General features: G+C 51.0%; 1 protein-coding gene across 2 annotated transcripts; it reads left to right on the forward strand.

Annotated features, from left to right (window-relative positions):
* Positions 1–1,933: 1,933 nt before the first annotated feature.
* On the forward strand, positions 1,934–20,523 carry SNRNP70 (small nuclear ribonucleoprotein U1 subunit 70). Of its 2 annotated transcripts, none has more exons than XM_028129584.2 (10): positions 1,934–2,179; positions 2,929–3,085; positions 4,738–4,800; positions 4,912–4,966; positions 7,150–7,214; positions 7,363–7,425; positions 8,039–8,120; positions 11,306–11,407; positions 19,547–19,634; positions 19,716–20,523. In XM_028129584.2, the coding sequence occupies exons 2-10, from the start codon at positions 2,939–2,941 to the stop codon at positions 20,365–20,367; spliced, it is 1,317 nt and encodes a 438-aa protein (XP_027985385.1). In that variant the 5' UTR covers positions 1,934–2,179; positions 2,929–2,938; the 3' UTR covers positions 20,368–20,523. The 2 variants fall into 2 exon arrangements, with proteins under 2 accessions (XP_027985385.1, XP_054566809.1); XM_054710834.1 differs by lacking the exon at positions 1,934–2,179 and adding an exon at positions 2,485–2,550.
* The last annotated feature ends 236 nt before the right edge of the window (positions 20,524–20,759 follow it).

Consider the following 20,759-nt stretch of genomic DNA (forward strand, 5'->3'; position numbering starts at 1 on the left):
ATTTTTGCAAGATCACCTGCATGGCTATATTATTACGGTAGGGTTAGCTTTATTTTCTTTAAATTTTTCATTTTGAAATAATTTTAGAATCACAGAAAAGCTCCAAAATATAGTGCAGAGTTCCTGCATACATACGTAAGTAAAGCAAACGTCAAAAAAATTTCTTCTTTTTTCTTTTCCCCCTTTTATTTATTGATTTTTAGAGAGAGAGGAAAGGAGAGGAAGAGAGAGAAACATGGATACGAGAGTGATACATTGATCCGCTGCCTCCTGTACATCCCACACCGGGATTGAAACCAAAACCTGGGCATGTGCCCTAATTGGGAATCAAACTGGCAACCTTTTGGTGTCTGGGACAACACCCAACCAACTGATCCAAACCGGCCAAGGTCAAAATATTTTTAAAATTAAATTGTTTTATTCATTGATTTTTAGAGAGAGAGGGACAGAAAGAGAGAGGAACATCGATTGTTCTTCCACTTATTTATGTATTCATTGGTTGATTCATGAATGTGCCCTGACTGGGGATTGAACACAACCTTAGTGTATCCCCAATATGCTCTAACCCAGCTACCTTGTCAGGGCTGTCAAAATTTTTTTATGTCCCTAGCTGGTTTGGCTCCTTGGATAGAGCGTCAGCCTGTGGACTGAAGGGTCCCGGGTTCAATTCCGGCCAGGGGCACATGCCTGAGTTGTGGGCTTGGTCCCCAGTGGGGGGCGTGCAGGAGGCAGCCGATCAATGATTCTCTCTCATCATTCATGTTTCTTTAAAAAAAAATATATATTTTTTATTGATTTTTTACAGAGAGGAAGGGAGAGAGAGTTAGAAACATTGATGAGAAACATCGATGAGCTGCCTCCTGCACACCTCCTACGGGGGATGTGCTGGCAACCAAGTACATGCCCTTGACCGGAATCGAACCCGGGACCCTTCAGTCCGCAGGCCGACGCTCTATCCACTGAGCCAAACCGGTCAGGGCATCATTGATGTTTCTCTCTCTCTCTCCCTCTTCCTTCTTCTCTAAAATCAATAAAATATATTAAAAATATTTTTTACAGTATGTGCTCTTATATTACATGTTTCTTGAAATATGAAAGTAGTCATTTAAATTTTTTAAACAAGCAATTCAATCTATCCAATAAAGTTTAAATACAATATTTAACTCTTTACAGGTCTCCAGTGTTCTAAGAGACATGGCTGCCAGCTCTCTGACCTCATGGTCAACAGGGGGATTCCTGCCCCCCCCCCACCCCCGTCCTGAATCAGGGCCTTTGCACTTGCTGTTAACCCCGCACCCATCTCCCTTCCCTAGGGCCTTGGCTCAAACGTCACTTCTTCAGAAAAACCTTCCATTAACCCTTTCTAAAACAGATCGGCTTTCACTGCCCATCCCCTTACTCTGTTCTGTTTTTCTTTATCGCGCAGGCCACTATCAGAAATTATATTTATTCTTTTAAATACTTTTATTGTCCCCCTCATACAATGTAAGCTCCAAGAAAGAGAGTTTCCTTTAGTCACGTGCTATATTCTTAGAGGCCAAACAGTGCCTAGCATACATTAGGCGCTCAGTGAACAGTTACTGATTTAATAGACGAGACGTCCAAATTACCACACTATTCACACAGGGACTCTTTGTCAGAAGGCGGAGGGGTACATCAAAGTACACCGACTGCCGCATGCGCGCAAGATCCGGGAAGTGTGTTAGGGAAAGGGGCGGGGCGTCGAGAAGAGTCTCGCGGAGAGAAGCGGTTGGAGTCCAAAATCTCTAGGTGCAGGAGCTAATGCTTGGTGCGGCCGCGCGTGCGCACTGCGAGCTCTAGCCTGCCGCGGCGAGGGAGTTTAAGGTGCCCGAAGGCGGGGCCGAGACCTCGCGCTTGCGCAGTGCCCGCAGCGGAGCCGGATCCCGGTGTGTGGGTAGTTCGCGACTGGAGCGGCGCGTGCGCAGTGCGGCGGCGGAGGGATTCAAGACCGGTTCCACATCTTGCGCCTGTCGCGAGCCGAGGCCGCGCGGGCTCCTCAGCAGCGGCCTGGTGCGCGCGCTTGGCGGGCGACGGAGGCAGTCGGACGCGGACGCCGCTGGAGTCGAAGCCGGAGCAATAGTCCCTATTGCTGAGGGGCCGCCGCAGCCGCCGCGAGCCCCCGGACCGTCGCCAGGTCGAGGAGGGCGCCGCGCGGCGGGTGAGTGTGACTGAGTGGCCTTACCGGGTGCGGGGCTGCTACCCAAAAGTCCCTGCGGTGGGTCTGGGTCCTTTCCCCGCGGCCGGGCCTCCTCCCCCGCCACCGCACCTTTCTGCACCCCTTACCCAGAGTCCTCTGGGCACTTAGGCTCTCTTCCCACAGCCCTCCCGCGGCCCCTTTCCCACAGGCCCTTGCGGTGTGTTGCCTTTTTTCTTCTCGGTCTCCGCGGTGTCCTGGACCCTTACCCATAATTCCTTTCGCCTGTGGGGGGCTTAGATCGATTACCCACAAGCCCCGGCTTGAGGGTTTAGCTAATGACGACCCTCTCCGGTTATCGGAGATTTGCTGCGATCCTTGCCTTGTTCTCTGAGGTATGGGACCACCGGCCGCCACTGCTCTGCATCCCTCCTCAGTTTCCTTGACTTCCTCCATAGGCCCCAGGAAACCGCTCAGCCCCACAGCTCCTTGCGCGGGGACTCTGAGACTTAACTGCTTAGAAACCCCTTTTCAGTTTTTGTTTCCCTCACGGGCTTGCTGCACCCTCACACAGCCCTCTTCCAAGAACTTGCTTTCTCGTTTCTATTTATTCCTTTCCTCTGTGACATAGGATCGCTCTGTGCCCTGACAGAAGCGATTTTAATACCGAGAACTTGCCCCTACTTCCCTCTGTTCTTGCGAGTGAAGGAATTGTAGGGACCTCATCTCTCGGGGCCCAACCTAACCTAAGGCTGGTTCACTTTTGCTGTCAGACTTGGCAAGATGACTCAGTTCCTGCCGCCCAACCTTTTGGCCCTCTTTGCTCCCCGGGACCCCATCCCATACCTGCCACCCCTGGAGAAACTGCCACATGAAAAACACCACAATCAACCTTACTGTGGCATTGCGCCCTACATCCGAGAATTTGAGGTGAGTTCCCTGAGCAGACTTGAGAGGTTTGGGTTTTGGGAGTTGGGGTGGGGGTCCTGGGTTTGGGAGCCCAGTCTCTGGCCATTTCCTAGCTTGTGTGGATTTATTCTTTCCGATACTCAATTTTTTATGGATTGCAGAGAGGAAGGGAGAGAGAGAAACATCAATGATGAGAGAGAATCATTGGTCGGCTATCTCCTGCATGCCCCCTACTTACGATTGAGCCCGCAACCTGGGCTTGTGCCCTGACCAGGAATTGAATTATGCCCTCCTGGTTCAAAGGTCAATGCTCAACCACTGAGCCACACTGGCTGGGCCAATTTCCTTGTCTTAATGGGGTTGATAATATACCCCTTGTAGGGTTTTGTGAAAATTCAGTAACTGGCAGTTGAATATTCAAGCTTTGGAGTCAGGAGGTCCTTGGCACCCACACACCGTTTGTCAGCTGTGTGACTTTGGGCAAGTGATGTATCCTCTTAGTGTGTTTTCTTCATTTTTAGCAAAGGGTTATTATTATTTTTTTTTTCCAGAATATTGATGGGCAGTTAACTGCAAAATGTGTGTTACAAGGCTTGGCAGTCAGCAAGTATCAGTGTTTGTTTTTACCATTTTTGACAGTAAGAGGTTCATGAAGGGTTAGCGCCATGTGATAGAGTGCTTAAGACCCATGGGCTTGAGACTTGCTGCTCTGCACCTTCAGGATAAACACGAATACACAGCCTAGATTCCTGGGTCTGTTTCTTTTGTAAAATTGGGGTAACAACATCCACACATAAGGTGCATCAGAGCACACCTGAGCAATGGTGGCACGAAGCCAGAAGTTGGAAGAGGAAAGTTCTGGCAAGGAGGGGGAAAGGGCAGCTGGAGGCGGAGAAAGTTGCAGAGCTTGTTAGCAGAGAGATAACAGAAGATTGGTTCTCTAGTAGGATTTGCCACCCTCAGTGAACCGGACACGGGGAATGTTATTAGCCAGTTAAACCAACTTAATGGCTACAGTCCAGTGGCACCCTTTGATGATGTGGTTATGTGCCAGTTACTATTTAATGAGGGGCTGGTGAGACCTGCCTGGCCCCCAGGGGGTGTGCCGTTGTCTGCTGCTGAGCTCTGCGCTGTCGGGTTCTTTGGCTTCAGGCTTGGTCCCAGTTCCAGTCTGTGATGAAGGACAGATCCATTCCAGATCGATGCTTTTGATAAATACAGAAGCATTGTCTTCTAGCATTTTAAAAGAAGGAATATAGCCCTGGCTGGTTAGCTCAGTTGGAGCATCTTCCTGATGTGCCAGGGTTTCGGGTTCCATCCCCGGTCAGGGCACATACAGAAATCAACCAATGAATGTGGGATGGGTGGAACAGCAAATCGATGCCTTCCTTCTCCCCCAAAACAAATAAGTAAATAAAAGAAGAGACTACAAAATAGAAGCTGAGAATGTTTTATTGTCGTGTGAACACTACTTCCGATGTCTGTACTCCTCTTAACAGACCAGGAACAGTCTGCCGATGGCAGTGGTGCCACGCCCCTGCCTTCATTGGCCTGCGAACTGTCCTTGTTTGCTTGCTTGTATGTGTGGGGGGGACGCATGGCCGAGATGCTTAGTATTTCTTAGCCATTTCCCTTAGTCCCTCCCACCCGGTCACCTCTCTTCTTGTTCCCAGGACCCTCGAGATGCCCCTCCCCCAACACGAGCAGAAACTCGGGAGGAGCGCATGGAGAGGAAGGTATGTAATTTTTGCCTCCTGGCCCCGAGTCTTTGTTGTCCCTTTCTCCAGGTAGTCCTTGACATTAGGGCACTGTTGTCTGCATCTAATTGTCCACCTTTCTCCTGACAGAGACGAGAAAAGATTGAGCGGCGACAGCAGGAAGTGGAGACAGAGCTAAAAATGTGTAAGTCTCTTTCCTTCTCCCACATCTCTTCTTCAAACCCTCCTGTGTTTCTCTCTCCTAGGTCAACGCTAAGAGCCTGTGTGGGGGAAGTAGGGTTGTTAGTTCACTTCTTAGCCCCCACTGTTTGTCAGGCACTGTTTACTTTGGTCCCTTAAGCGGGAGAGTGGGGAGTAAGGGCTGGCAGGAAGGGAGAGCGTGGGTACCTCGGGCTGCGCATTGGAGAGGTTGCCACAGTCCAGCTGGGTCTCAGGCTGAGGCAGTGAGGTCCTGGCTAGTGACATAGTCCTGGCTCCACCTGAGCTCCCTAACCCTTGGGCTGGATGTTCCATCCCTTCCAGGTACTGGAATGGGAGCATTGGGAGAGAGTAGCCGTTGACCAGATTTCACAACTTCGGATGGCCCTTTGTGGCAGCGAGTCCCTCCTGCTCGTGAGGCTTTGGTGAACCACTTCACTCCAGCCTTCTTCCCTCGGGGGGTCCTCAGGGTGCTTATGCACATGTCTGACCTCTAAAGACCTAGGCGTCTACCTGACTCTCAGCCCTGACTTTCACTGCAGCTGCCTTCTCGCTGAGCCTCAAAGGCATCTCGGACTCAGGGTCCAAACCACAGTCAGGATTTCCCCTTCTCACCAACCTGATCGTTTTTGGGTGTTTTCTTCCCTGGGACATGGCCATCCAATTTTGCAAGACATCAGTTGTTGCTATCCGTTTTTTGTTTAAAAATATACTTTTATTGATCTCAGAGAGGAAGGGAGAGGGAGAGAGAGATAGAAACATCAGTGATGAGAGAGAATCATCGATTGGCTGCCTCCTGCACACCCCACACTGGGGATTGAGCCTGCAACCCAGGCATGTGCCCGGACCAGAATCAAACCCCAGACCCTTCAGTCCACAGGCCTATGCTCCATCCACTGAGCCAAACCATCTAGGGCTGGTTATAGTTTTTTAAAAAAGTCCTTATTAGAAACTAAAGTGGTATATCTGTGGACTTGAACCCCAGTGAGGGGTGTGCAGGAGGCAGCCATCAATGTTTCTCCCTTTCCCTCTCTCTCTAAAAAAATCAGTAAAAAAAGAAAGACATTTTCTAAAGTCATCTGGAACTCAGTTTGTGTTCCCCTCTCACAGGAAGCAGATCTCTGACTTTTCTGGCTTCTTGTGACACCCAGACTGCCTTCCTGAGAAGCTAGTGCCCGGGGTTCAGCATCGGGGCCTGCTGGTTAGAACACCTGGCCTGTGAAGTCAGGTTAGGATGCAGAGTCAGGCGTGGTCTCTGCTACTCCTGCTCTGACATGCCTCAGGGCTTGGTTTTGTTTTTATTTGCAAATGATAGATAATTCTCAGCTGGCTAGCACAGTGTCCCATATTATGCATTTAGCATTAATATTCCTTTTCTCATATTCTCCCAGAATGTGGCAAGTTCTGTTCGTAGCACTGTGTGGTAGAAGAACCGCCTCCTCTGTGCAATGGGCAGGGTGAGGTTGGGGCCTTGGCAGGAGTCAGTGGCCATTGTGTGTGCTGGGGCCACCATACCTGGTGAAAAGGACTTCTTCCCAGGCTTGACCCATCAGAATCGCCTATGCCATTGATTTTGTAATAGATTCTGGCTCTTGTCTGTGGAGGTAGTTGTTCCTCAGTGGCCTTGCGGTAGTAAGGCCGGAAGAAAGAATCAGATTAGCCTCTTGTGAGCTCCAATAGCCGCCCTGGGTTCTTCCCTGAGGCTTGCATGTTCCTAAAACTCCCACTCAGCCAAACAGAGGGTTGCTTGATCTCAGGTTTCCCTTCGGGCTGCAGTTTCGGGCTGTGCCAGTGGAGGGCAGTGTGGCCCTACTGGTGAGGGAACGCTCAGCTCCTCCAGGGCTCTCAGGCTGCCTCTTCAGAGATGCCCAATCAGGTTTAGTTACAGCTGAGAGAGACAGGGCCTTAGGATTTGTAGGTCTGAAGTGGCAGGCTGGCCCCCAGCATGTTACTAGTAGCTTGAAGTCCCCCTTTTCCCCTCCCCACATCAGCTTAAATCAGCCACTTGGTAAAGGCTGCTGTGCTTCAGGGAAACCAGGACTCGAGGGACATGCCAAGGTCTCCAGGTCACCAGCAGTTTTCCGTAATGGCTTCTGTCCATCTGTCTGTCTCTGTGTTGCTACATGAGAGACTTGGTATCTTCTACTTACAACTCATCTTCTCGTACAGGGGACCCTCACAATGATCCCAATGCTCAGGGTGATGCCTTCAAGACTCTCTTTGTGGCTAGAGTGGTGAGTCCCAAGTCCTGGAGCCCCAGAGGAGTCTAGAATCCGGGCTGCTGGGAGCTGGGAGTGGGACAGGCAAAAGGCTGGGTCCCAGGAATGCTCTAAGGGGTCAGCTTTGAGACGGCTCGCTTACCCTGCATCCCTCTCCTTGTAGAACTATGACACAACAGAATCCAAGCTCCGGAGGGAATTTGAAGTATATGGACCCATCAAAAGAGTGAGTGGACTGGGGAATGTGGAGGGAGGGTGAAGGCTGGCTCCCAATCCTGAGGACATGGCACCTCCTTCCACACCACTGACTTTGGTAGCCGAAGCACATTTTAAGAAATGATGACTCCTTGTTGATTTCGAGGGGGGGGGGGGTAAACTACAAACTTACTGTTTGTAAATAATGTTTGTTGGTGTCCAGTCAGGCCCATTGGTTTACTGTCGTCGGTGGCTGCTGCTGCTGTAAGGCAGAGTTGGGTCATTGCAACAGAGACTATGTGGCTCTCAGGGCCAGAAATACCTGCTGTCTGGCTCTTTATAGAAACGTATGCTGACTCCTGTTTCAGAGCAAGGCTTTCTATTTCCCTGAAATTTCCTCATTTAATTTCATTGTCACTTAAATATTCTGGGCAGTAGGGAGGGTTTGAGGTCATCCTGCACATAAACTGCTTAGCCCATTACCGTTAGAGTGTCAGACACTCTGGGATCTTAAAAGACAGATGGTCTGAGGCACCTGTCTTAGGCATCACCCAACCCAGGGCCTGACACACAGGCTGTGTGATTGATGGGATGAGATTTCCCTGTGCCAGAGGTAACCTCTGCCCCCGCCACCCCTCTTCCAGATTCACATGGTCTACAGTAAGCGGTCAGGAAAGCCCCGAGGCTATGCCTTCATCGAGTACGAACATGAACGAGATATGCACTGTGAGTACCTCCCACCTGAGCCCGGCCCTCTGACCCTCTCTTTGCTGCCCCAGTCCCTTCCCGTTGTCTGTTCCCACCTCCCATCCTGCCAAACCTGACATTAGCAATGTCCTTTCTCCTCCTCCCTCTGTTTTCTAATATATCTTTTTTTTATACATGTATGTGTTTAAAAAAAAAATCCCCCACAATGTGTGTATGTGTGTGTGTGTGTGTGTGTGAACCTGGGGAGGTAAGTGTCACACGTTGAACCTCGGGCAAGGAGGGAACTGGGTGGGGGTTGGAGCCAGCTGAAGGTGGGTGGAGGGGTCGGATTTTCGGGAAGCCTCTCCCCATTCCCCCCACCGGAGTTGGGGGCAGCCAGGTTGGAATGAGGACTGGCCTTTGAACCAGCCTTCTCTTCCCTCCAGCAGAGCTGGGGCTAGGCTACCCGACCCTCCGCCTCCCCACCCTTGGCCCCCCACCCTGTTTCTCAGCGGGCAGCGGGCTGGTAGGCATGTTCAGCGCCTGCCCCCACAAGTCCAAAGCCCCCTATGAGGCTATAGCAGCGTCCACATGGGCAGGGATGGGTGGGTGGGGGCGGGCATGGCTGCGGCGTGTCCAGGGGCCGCCATATTAATTGACTGTTCTTATTGTCACTGCAGCCACCACGCAGCTGGCTTGCAGCTGATGCTTACGCTCCCCTTACAACACCTCAGTGTATGGTTGGTATAAGGGTTTGTATCATGGGTAAGATCACTCAGCACCGCACACCAGCCCAGCTTAGCCAGGCAGCTTAGGAGCAGCGAGGCGTCCCTTCTCCCATCCCTAGTTAACCCCTCAGACTCCCTGCACCCAGAACCTTTTCCTTGTTTGGGTGCCCTTTTGTCCCTCCTGACCCCGATCCATATGATCTCCGATAATCTTGCTGATCCCAGGAGGGGGAGGATGAACCCTGATGGGAAAGGCAGCTGGCCTCTCCGGTTGGGTTCCATCCAACCACTGACTTACCTGGCTTCATGATGTCAGCGGCAAGGTGGCGAGAATACTGACGAGGGGATGCTTGGGGACAGGGCTCCATGTGGAACCCTTCAACCCTTCGCTCCCTGCCCCTGTGCCTTCTGCGGGCTGTCACTGGTGGCCCTGGAGAAACTTTTTGGTTGCTAGATTTGGGGTACTCTGCCCCGTTCCTGTCTGCCTTCTCATGGTTGAGGCCTCTTGAGGGGCTGTGGTGCCCAGTTGTTCTCCAGAGTGCATGGAATTAGGGATTGGGGTGTGGGAGGGATCAAGTGACAGGTTGCAAACAGCTGATGGTGCCGTAGATTTTACTTCAAACCCTCCACTATCTAGAGACCTAAGAGAGGGAGAGAGAGAAGCCTAGAAGTACACACGTCACATGTTTCCTTTGCTGTTATTTTGGGGTTGGGCCTCTTCTGGGGTTTGGGACACTGAACTAGAGCAGGGTTCCTTTGCTTGACTGTTCCTGGTCCTTTAAATTCCTTCCCTGACTACCCTCCTCTACCCAGGGGTCAAGTTGGCCCCTCCTCAGATCATGGGCAGCACTCCATCTCCTGGACCCCGAGGCTGCCCCCTTGTGTGCCAGCCTTTGGGCTGAAGCAGGTGGTGGGAGGGAGTGTTGAGTTCGAGATGGGAAAATGGTTCCATGTGCTGCGAGGGGGAGGGCCGTGTGCCTAGGTAGCATGGACTTTACGGGGAAAAGGTGAGGGTGGGCAGGTTTGCCAAGGCCTCCCCAGCCTTCTTTGTCAATTTAAGCAAGATATAGGCCCCAGGCTTCCCAGCTCCCAGACTTGATGTAAATTCATGTCCCCCCCCACCCCCCTTTCAAGGCCTCCCTAAGGTTTTTTGGGGTCCACCACTTCCTCTGCCTGTTGCCAGGTGGTGCAGGAGATGTGGTTCTCCCTCTCCGTGGTTCCCCAAAACCCCCCATTTCCCTGCCCTGTAGCTTTAGCTGACCCTGTGGTGGTGGGGGTGGGGTCGTTGCGCTTGCTCAGGTAAGCTTGGGGGCTCCAGGTAAGCGGTCCCGTGTCCCCCCCCGGGAAGCCCGCCTCCTCGCCAGGCCCCCAGGAGTTGCCGGGCCCCCCCCATCCCGCTCGGTTTGGACACCCGCAAGGCCGGCATCGGTAAATGGCACCTTTTTCTCTTCCTCTGGTTGTTATTTGGGGGGAAGCGGGCTGGGGCGGGGCAGGGTATTGTGGTTGGTTGAGGATGACCCCTAGGCCAGGGCTGGGGGTGGGAAAGGGACTTTTTTGGCCTTCCCTACAGCCCTGTGTAAGACAGGCCAGGGGACCAGGCCTGCCCTTTGCTGTGCCCTGCCCAGGAGCGGGATCATGCCTCCCTGCATCTCCCCCTCTACTCCCCATCCTTCCTGAGAGGCTCAGGCTGGGGTTGCCTACCCAGTGTGTGTTGCCCTGGGGGTGTGGAGGGAGAGATGGGGTGGGGCCTGGGGTTGGGTGGCAGAGTCAGTCGTCTCAGGTAAGGCAGGAATGTTCAGTAGCACCGCACGTCTCCCATGCCTCCCTCCACTTTCCCTCTCCCCTGCCTGCTGTACGGGGCCCCTCCAGGCCCCTCCAGGCCCCCTCGGGAGCACCATAACCTGCGCTTCTGCTCCCTGCCATCTAAAGATTTCTCCCATCCCTTCTGGTTCATTTTCTGTTCTGATGTCTGTTCCCTCCACACTCACCACCCCTCCACACAAAAAATAAAAATAAAACAGAAAAAATCGGTGTGAACTGGGGTGCAGAGCGGCCGGCTGGGCCTCCTCCCCCAGCATGATGTGTTAGGGTGCATGCCTGGGGTTGTGGAGGAGGCCTCCACACAGCAGAGTCCAGCCTTAAGTTAACCTTCGGTTTCTTTGCAGCGACTTTGGCCACCTTGGCAAGAGGGGGCTGCTCTGTCATTTGGGAGTAGAAAGGGCGTGGAAGCCCGGGGGATGGTGGTTGAGGGTGGTCTTGCCCCCCCAATGGTGATTGGGGGGTGATAAGGAAGCAGATGCTAAGATGGAGCAGGCCCCTCCCTGATTTGGGAGAGGGTTGGTCTGGCTGTCAGTTGCCTGGCTGGCTGGTGGGCGTGTGTGTGTGAGTGTGAGTGCCTTGATGGGGACGGATGGGGATGCTGCCGAGCTGGGCCCTGTCCTGACTAGAGGACCCTCTGGGGACTCCTCCCCTCCCCCCTCCCCACATCTGTTGCAGCCGCTTACAAGCACGCAGACGGCAAGAAGATTGATGGCAGGAGGGTCCTTGTGGATGTGGAGAGGGGCCGAACCGTGAAGGGCTGGAGGCCCCGGAGGCTAGGTGAGCACATTCTGCCCATGCTGGGCTCTGGAGGTTGTGTGCTTGGCAGCTTCCTTCTCGCCTTTTTCTTCTGTACCCACTTCTGCTTCCTTGCTTCCCGTCCTCTCCTTGTTCCCCTGCGGCTGCTCACATCCTCCTCCCTCTCTCCAGTTCATCCTCCTTTATCACCACCATATTGCTGGTGTTCTTTTTCTGGGTTACTGAGTAGGAACAGGAGTACTGGCCTGGAGAGGCTAGTCTGGGACCAAATGCCAGTTTGTACTGATTAGCTGGTGGCTTTCCCCTCTTCCTGTCTCAATTTTCTCATCCTGGGAAATGGTAATCTCAGAGTTCACTGAGCTCAGTATCAGATGCCCAGCTTGACAAGTGGCATATGGTGGGCCTTGTAAATGTCATCGTCTCATCCTCTCACTCTCTGCTCTTGCTCATCCATTCATTGATTCAGCACGTGCTTATTTGATCGCCAGCTGTGTACCAGGCTTCTCTAGTCAAGAGCAAGACATGCATAGAGAGCTCCTGCTCTCACAGCTTCCTATATTCGGTCCCCCTCACTGTCTGTTTCTAATTGTCATTCACGCTCTCAGTCAAGGTCAGTTTGTTTGCAGTTATCAGAAGTGTATTTGAAGGGGTCTGTCAGTATAGAATCCTGAGGATCTTTTGGAGCCAGTGGCCCTCAGGAGGACTTGGTAGTCACACCTTAAAGCGGGAAAGCACTACCTCTGGCATCTGTGCAGCTTGCTTCTGCCTTGTCCGCTGTCCATGCAGACTAGTCTTTTCTGTGTCTCCCCACAACTGGCCCAAGGTGGTATCCCACAGCTCCCTGCTCTATACCCAGTCCTGAATGAATCTCTGCACTCAGGGGTACGTGGCTCTGATTGGCTCAGCGTTGGGCCTGGCCCTGGGGCTGAGCGTCTGCCATCCAAACATGTCTGTTGAGCATGTTGACTCCTACGAGAGTGAGAGACAGCTCTCAGAGGAGATGGCCTTTCCTGGGTAGACACCCCAAGTGGGTCCAGTACCCTCTGCTCTTTTTTAAAAATATATATATTTTATTGATTTTAGAGAGGAAGGGAGAGGGAGAGAGAGAGATAGAAACATCAATGATGAGAGAGAATCATTGATTGGCTGCCTCCTGCACACCCCCTACTGGGGATCGAACTCGCAACCCGGGCATGTGCCCTTGGCCGGAATCGAACCTGGGACCCTTCAGTCCGAAGGCTAACGCTCTATCCATTGAGCCAAACCAGCTAGGGCTACCCTCTGCTCTTATTCCTGCCTCCCAGGCTGCTGTCCTCACTCTTGACTTGCCTGTGCTGGATAGACCACTCATCTGCTGAGTCTCTGAACTTGGTAGACTAGGTAGGGTCTTACTTGCTCTCTGGTTTCTCTGGGTGCAGTGGGTTCTTCAGAGTCTGATACTTTCTGTTGTGGAATCCCAGAATCTTTTTGTTTGGTTGGCATTCAGACTTTCTGATGGTGATACCTGGTATATCCTGACCCAGTATACATATATAAAAATACATACAACCTGCCCAGCCAGTGAAGCTCAGTGATTGAGTGTTGACTTATGAACCAGGTCATGGTTAGATTCCTAGTCAGAGCACATGCCCAGGTTGCAGGTTTGATCCCCAGTGTAGAATGTGCAGGAGGCAGCCAATCAATGATTCTCCTTTATCATTGATGTTTCTATCTTTCTCTCCATATCTGAAATCAGTAAATAATATATTTTTAGAAATGCATACAACACAAATTTTATGAAGTAATTATCTTTTCTGTGGACAGTGCATACTAATACTTTATACTATAGTCTGTTTTATGTATGTATGTATGTATGTATGTATGTATGTATGTATTGGTTGTAACCCATCAAATCGATGATGTGATCCACTGCTAGGTTGGGACCTGAACATGGAAAACACCAGCATATTCTGCCCATACTTGTGATGTACCAGGTGCCTGGTCAGTTGCTTGTCTCTATTGGAATGTCTCTGATAGCCAAGCAGCCTCTTTCCTTTTCCTTTTTTTTTTTTTTTTTTTAATTTTTTTTTTTATTGATTTTTTACAGAGAGGAAGGGAGAGAGATAGAGAGTTAGAAACATCGATGAGAGAGAAACATCGATCAGCTGCCTCCTGCACACCCCCTACTGGGGATGTGCCCGCAACCAAGGTACATGCCCTTGACCGGGAATTGAACCCGGGACCCTTCAGTCCACAGGCCGATGCTCTATCCACTGAGCCAAACCGGCTAGGGCCTCTTTCCTTTTTCACCCTTGCTACTAAATCATTCCTCATGTGGAGCTCCAGGCTGCTTCACCCAAGTTTTCTTCCAGGCAGTGAGGTACAGGAGAGTGCATGGAGTTAGCTGGGAGTCACGCCCCAGCTCCGCACCTTCCTTGCCTTGTCAACATGGCAAGTGGCTTTATCTGAGTTTGTTTCCCCATCTGAAGAATAGGACCACCCGCTGCTCCTTGGTGGGGTTCAGTCAGGTGGTTGGCTACTGCACATGCGCCGTTATGTCCTGGATGCTGTGCCACATGTTGGTTACAGCAAGCAAAGCCAGAATGGTCCTGGCTCTCCTGGTGCGTTACAGGCTGCCAGGAGAGGCACAGCTGTCAGTCAACTCACACGTGTACATAGAAAATTTGAAATTGCAGTTGAAGTTCTGAGAACAAAATGTGTATGGTCTGCGAGTGGAAAAACAGCTTATTCTGGAAGGTCAGGGATAGCTTTCGGAGGAAGTGATGTTTGGACTAACGTGTTGATGGGTAAGTAGGAGTCAAAGAGACAAGGAGGAGACTTCAGGAAAAGAGGTGAATGAGCCCTAACTGGTTTGGCTCAGTGGATCGAGTGTCGGTGTGCGGACTGAAGGGTCCCAGGTTCGATTCCCGTCAAGGGCATGTACCTTGGTTGCGGGCACATCCCTAGTAGGGGGTGTGCAGGAGGCAGCTGATCGATGTTTCTCTCTCATCGATGTTTCTAACTATCCCCTCTCCCTCTCCGTAAAAAATCAATAAAAAATATATATTTTTTAAAAAGGTGAATGAGCCCCAAAACAAGTAGGAAGGAGACGGGTAATATGAGGAAATTGAAAAAATGCCTTGCCCTAGCTAGTTTGGCTCAGTAGATAGAGCATCAGCATGCGGACCAAAAGTCCCGGGTTCAATTCCAGTCAAAGGCACATACCTTGTTTGCAGGCTCCTCCCTGGCCTGGGCCCTGGTTGGGGCTCATGCAGGAGGCAACCAATCGATGTGTTTCTCTCACATCTGTTTCTCTTTGTCTTTCTCACTCTCCCTAAAAATCAATGGAAAAATATCCTAGGGCCAGGATTAACAAAAAAAAAAAGAAGAGGAAATGCCTCGAATGTAAAGATGGGGGGGCCCTTCGTTGGGAATATGGGTAGGGCTCATCTTGCAGGCAGGCACAGGTAGCCCCTTGACTAGAAGTTTGGGCTGTCGGCAGTGAGAAGTCACTGAGGCTTTGAGGAAGGTCATGTTTTCAAGTAGATTGCTGTAGCTTCAGGTTTAGATGGCAGTGGGTGACTTGAAGGGAGGGTTTGCCAGTGGTTAAAAACATGAGTTTTGGAGCTTAATTACAGGTGACTCCCAGCTAGCACTTTGAGGAAGGCATCTAAGCTCTAGAGGGCTTGGTCACTGCTTTAGCTGGTTTGGCTCAGTGGATAGAGCGTCAGCCTGTGGACTGAAGGGTCCCAGGTTCGATTCCGGTCAAGGGCACATGCCAGGGCTGCGGGCTCGATTTTCAATAGGGAGTGTGCAGGAGGCAGCCAGTCAGTGATTCTCTCTCAGGATGTTTCCTTCTCTGTCTCCCTCTCCCTTCCTCTCTAAAATAAATATATATATATATATATATATATATATATATATATACACACACACACACATATATATATATATATATACACTAGCGGCTCCGTTGCACAAATTCATGCACCAGTGGGATCCCTTGGCCTGGCCTGCCAGATTGGGCCAAATCCAGCTTTCTGACATCCCCCAAGGGGTCCCGGATTGCAAGAGGGCGCAGGCCAGGCCAAAGGATCCCACCAGTGCGCGATCGGGGCTGGGGAGGGATGCAGGAAGTTGGCCAGCCTGAGAGGAACCACGGGAGAGCTCAAGGGCGTGTCTGGCCCATCTCACTCAGTCCCAATCAACAGGACCCCAGCGGCAAGCTAACCTACCAGTTGGAGCGTCTTCCCACTGGTGGTCAGTGCATGTCATAGCAAGTGGATGATCGGCCTTAGTATATCATTAGCATATTATGCTTTGATTGGTTGAATGGATGACCATACACTTAGCATATTAGGCTTTTATTATATAGGATGGATATATATACACATACATACACACACCCTATATAATAAAGAAGGAATATGCTAATTGACCCTCACGCTGTTGCAAAGATGGTGACATCCACAGCCAATAAGGAGGGAATATGCTAATTGATTACCATACCCTCAAAGATGGCGGCGCCCAGCCCCTCAGCCCTGCGGCAAGGCCAGGCCCACCCCGTGCATCTGCCTCTGGAACCCTCCAGGACCCCCAGCCCTCTCAGCCCCCAAGCCACCCAGGGCCGGCCTGAGGAGCAGGCAAGCCTTGGATGGCAGCTGCCCAGCCGCCTGGGGCCACCCGAGGCTCAGATAACCAGGGCCAGCCGAGGCTTGAGCTGCTGGCAATGGCAGCAGCAGAGGTGTGATGGGGCGTCGCCTACCCCTGATCGCCGGGTCGCCTCCCGCCCCTGAGAGCTCCCGGACTGAGAGTGGGGGCAGGCTGGGCTGAGGGGCCCCCCTCCAGTGCATGAATTTTCATGCACCAGGCCTGTGAAGCCCTTTATCTGACCTTCAATTCTAAATGATAGCTTTACTGAGTAGAGTAATCTTGGTTGTAGGTTCTTGCTATTCATCACTTTGAATATTTCTTGCCACTCCCTTGGGCCTGCAAATATATATAGTGTGTATATGTACACACACACACACACACACACACACACACATAGTGCTTGGTCACTTTTTTTTTTAAGTCTTTATTGTTATGGGTATTACAGATGCCCCTCCCCTCTTACTACTCCATTGCCCCTCTCTACCCGATTCCTGCCCCGCCCCAGGCCTTCACCACCCTATTGTCTGTCCATAAGTAATTCACATATGCATGCTGTAAAATCTTTGGCTAGTCTCTTTCTGTCCCCCCTCCTCTCTTCCCTCTGAGATGCATCAGTCTGTTCTATATTTCCATGCCTCTGATGTATTTTATTCAAGTTTATTTTGTTCATTAGATTTTTTTTTCATATATTTTGACTTTTAGATTCAATTGTTGATATGTATTTGTTGCCATTTTGTTGTTCATAATTTTTATCTCCTTTTTCCTCTTAAAGAATACCTTTCAACATTTCATGTAATATTGGTTTTGTGGTGATGAACTCCTTTAGTTTTTTCTTGTCTGTGAAGCCCTTTATCTGACCTTCAGTTCTGAATGATAGCTTTGCTGGGTAGAGTAATCTTGGTTGTAGGTCTTTGCTATTCATTACTTAGAATATTTCTTGCCATTCCCTCTGGCCTGCAAATTTCTATTGAGAAATTAGCTGATAGTTGTATGGGCTCTCCCTTAACTGCTTTTCTCTTAATGCTTTTAAGATTCTCTTCGTCCTTAACCCTTGGCATTTTAATTATGATGTGTCTTGGTGCAGGCCTCTTTGGGTTCCTCTTATTTGGGACTCTTTGTACTTGTAAGTCTATTTCTTTCACCAGGGGAAGTCTTCTGTCATTATTTTTTAAAATATATTTTTATATATTTCAGAGAGGAAGGGAGGGGGAGGGAAAGATAGAAACATCAATGATGAAAGAGAATCATTGATTTGATGTCCCTGCATGCCCCCTACTGGGGATCAAGCCTACAACTCAGGCATGTGCCCTGACCTGGAGTTGAACCCGTGACCTCCTGGTTCCATAGGTCAATGCTGTCATTATTTCTTCAAATAGGTTTTCAATATGTTGCTCTCACTCTTCTCCTTCTGGCACCCCCATAATGTGAATATTGGTACACTTAAAGTTGTCCCAGAGGCTCATTACACTATCTTCATGGTTTTGGATTCTTTTTCTCTTTGCTCTTCTAATTGGGTGTGCCTCGTATTCCAAATTGATTGTTGGTTTGATTCTTGGAATCCTCTCTTCTGTTGAATCTCTATAAATTATTCTTTATTTCAGTTAGCGTATGCTTAATTTCTTTTTTTAAAAATATATTTTATTGATTTTTTACAGAGAGGAAGGGAGAGAGGTAGAGAGTTAGAAACATCGATGAGAGAGAAACATCGACCAGCTGCCTCCTGCACACCCCCTACTGGGGATGTGCCCGCAACCAAGGTACATGCCCTTGACCAGAATCGAACCTGGGGCCCTTCAGTCCGCAGGCCGACGCTCCATCCACTGAGCCAAACTGGCTAGGGCATGTATGCTTAATTTCTGACAGGTTCTTTTTCATGTCTTTGACATTCTCATTAAGCTTTTTGAAAGTCTCATGACGATCCTTGAGTAACTTTGTAACCATGGTTTTGAACTCGATATCCAGTAGTTTGCTTGCTTCCATTTCTTTCATTTGTGGCATGTTTCTTGTCTATGCAATTTGGATGCTTTCCTGTGTTTGTTTCTGTGTATTAGAGCTGAGAAGTGACATAGGTAAATGCCAGTTTATTATTCCAGTGTCTGTAACATAGAGCTGCTATGTCTCCTGGAATTGGTAGAGTGGTCTTGTAGGGTAGGCGTCCTGTAGACCCAGTGGCTCAGCCTTTCCAGTCACCTGAGCTGGGCCCTCTAGGTGTGCCCCTGTGTGGGCTGTGTGCTAAGGATTGCTGTTGGCATCACTGGGAGGAATTGACCTCCAGGCCAATTGGTTGTGAGGACCAGCTGCTACTACAGTGGAAGAACAGCTGTGCAGGAGACACCCATGTGGAGCAGGACTTGCTTCAGTGGGGCTTTGGTGCTCACTGAGTCTGCCCCTCGGGTGTGTCACTTGTGGATGTGTAGAGGTGTAATCTCGTATGGTCTGAAGCTGTCCGCTGGGTGCATTTGCTGTGGAGCCTCCTGGAAGGTGCAGTCAGCCACTGCCTGGGGCCATCTAGCAGGAGCTACAGAGAGGTCTGAAGATGATTACTACTTATATTGGGCTTGTGAAGTGCCTAGGTGAGGCCTTTTATTGATAGGTTTGGGGCATGCTGATACCAGCTGCTTGTTTCAAAGTTTGAAGCCTGAGCCCAGACAGACCATTCATATGGAAAAGCAGCCGCACCCCCAAACAGCTTTGATGGGGCTGCAAATTGGATCGACAGGGTCTCAGGAAATCCTGAGGGCATTGGGAATAGTGTAAACCAGGCTGATGGAAACTCTGATGTGGCTGCCAGTCAGCTTTGTAATGGGGAGGTCCCAGCACATGAATAGTGACCCCTGGGATCACCCCCTGCTGTGATGCCAGATAATCCAGTTCCTCCCCGTATGTCCCTGTGTCCCCAAAGCTGCCTGGTGCTGGGTCTCAGAGGGATTGCGTTCGAATAAGTTTGTGCACTGGCCCTTAAAGAGGAACACCTGGGTCTCTAGCAGCTCCCATGTCACTCAGCCACAATACCTGCTGGTTTTTACAGTCCGAAGCTATGGGGACTTTCCCAGCTCTGGAACCGTGGGCTGAGGGTCCGGTGTGGGGCTTGAACTCCTTGCTCCTCACAGGGGGCTTCTGCAGCTGAGATAGCCCTCTCAATTAAAAAAAATGGCACATGTGGGTATCGGACCAGCTAGTTCTGTGCCTCCACCCCTCCTACCAGTCTCATTGTACTTTCTTTACTTCTCTAGTTGTAGGACTCCCATTCAACCACCTTTCAGGTGGTTCTAAATGATGGTTGTGTGTTTTAGTTGTAATTTTGATGTGGTTGTTGGAGGTGGTGAGTACTGGCATTTACCTATGCCACTATCTTGGCTCTCCTTGCACTTGGTCACTTTAAGAGAATGCCTAGCAAAATGTCCTCACGGGACTTGGCCCCATAGACAACAACAGAGATGGTATCCTTCCCTTTGCTCTTTGATGCGTCTTGTTTCCGATCCTTCATCCCTGCTCAGGCTGACCCTCTGTTCCTCTGCCCACCTCCAGGAGGTGGCCTTGGTGGTACCAGAAGAGGTGGGGCTGACGTGAATATCCGGCATTCTGGCCGCGATGATACCTCCCGCTATGATGAGAGGTAAGATTGGGCAGGTGGTTTCCTGGGAAGGGGGGTGGTTACGTGGGGGTGCTCTGACACATCTCTACCTCCCTCATCCAGGCCGGGCCCATCCCCGCTTCCCCACAGGGATCGGGACCGGGACCGTGAGCGGGAGCGCAGGGAGAGAAGCCGCGAGCGAGACAAGGAGCGAGAACGGCGGCGCTCCCGCTCTCGGGACCGGCGGCGGCGGTCACGGAGTCGTGACAAGGATGAGCGGAGGCGCTCCAGGGAGCGGAGCAAGGACAAGGACCGGGAACGGAAAAGGCGAAGCAGCCGAAGCCGTGAGCGGGCACGACGGGAGAGGGAGCGCAAGGAAGAGCTGCGTGGTGGTGGAGGAGGTGGCGACATGGCAGAGCCCTCTGAGGCTGGTGATGCGCCTCCTGATGATGGGCCTCCTGGGGAGCTGGGTCCAGATGGCCCTGATGGTCCAGAGGAGAAGGGCCGGGATCGTGACCGGGAACGACGTCGGAGCCACCGGAGTGAGCGGGATCGGCGCCGGGACCGAGACCGGGATCGGGATCGCGAGCACAAGCGGGGGGAGCGAGGTAGTGAGCGGGGCAGGGATGAAGCCCGAGGTGGGGGTGGGGGTGGCCAGGACAACGGGCTGGAGGGTCTGGGCAATGATGGCCGAGACATGTACATGGAGTCCGAGGGAGGCGACGGCTATCTTGCTCCAGAGAACGGGTATTTGATGGAGGCTGCACCAGAGTGAAGAGGCCTCACCTGTTTGGACGTGTTCCTACCCACCCTGTTGCTGTCATCCTCTTCCCCCACCCTTGGCCACCATCTAAGTTTGCCATCCATGGGTAGACGTCTCCTTATTTGTTCTGGTTCCTTCGATTTAAAAATAAAATTAATTTCCTGTTAATGGTTTCTTCACTTAATGTCCTCCCTAAAAGGTTATCACTTGATATGTTAACCCTACTTTGGTTTGTGTTCCAGCACATGCCTAGAACTTGAACTTTATGGCCTAAGGCTGGGGATACCCCAGCATATAACCAGAGCTGTTTAAAATGGGCTGCGGAAGTTCTCCGTAAAAGTCTTTGATCCGTTTGTGTGTCTCCCTCTTTTTTTTTAACCTCTCCCACACACAACCCTAGCTTG

The sequence above is a fragment of the Eptesicus fuscus genome, chromosome 21 (assembly GCF_027574615.1).
Source record: "Eptesicus fuscus isolate TK198812 chromosome 21, DD_ASM_mEF_20220401, whole genome shotgun sequence".
NCBI lineage: Eukaryota > Metazoa > Chordata > Mammalia > Chiroptera > Vespertilionidae > Eptesicus > Eptesicus fuscus.

What these genes read in the sequence shown, in the direction of transcription:
- SNRNP70 (XM_028129584.2), top strand. Translation starts at nt 2,939, where the DNA reads ATGACTCAGTTCCTGCCGCCCAACCTTTTGGCCCTCTTTGCTCCCCGG. An exon ending in GGAGACAGAGCTAAAAATGT is followed by an intron (nt 4,967 to 7,149) that starts GTAAGTCTCTTT and finishes CTTCTCGTACAG; the next exon opens with GGGACCCTCACAATGATCCC. An exon ending in CTCTCTTTGTGGCTAGAGTG is followed by an intron (nt 7,215 to 7,362) that starts GTGAGTCCCAAG and finishes CTCTCCTTGTAG; the next exon opens with AACTATGACACAACAGAATC.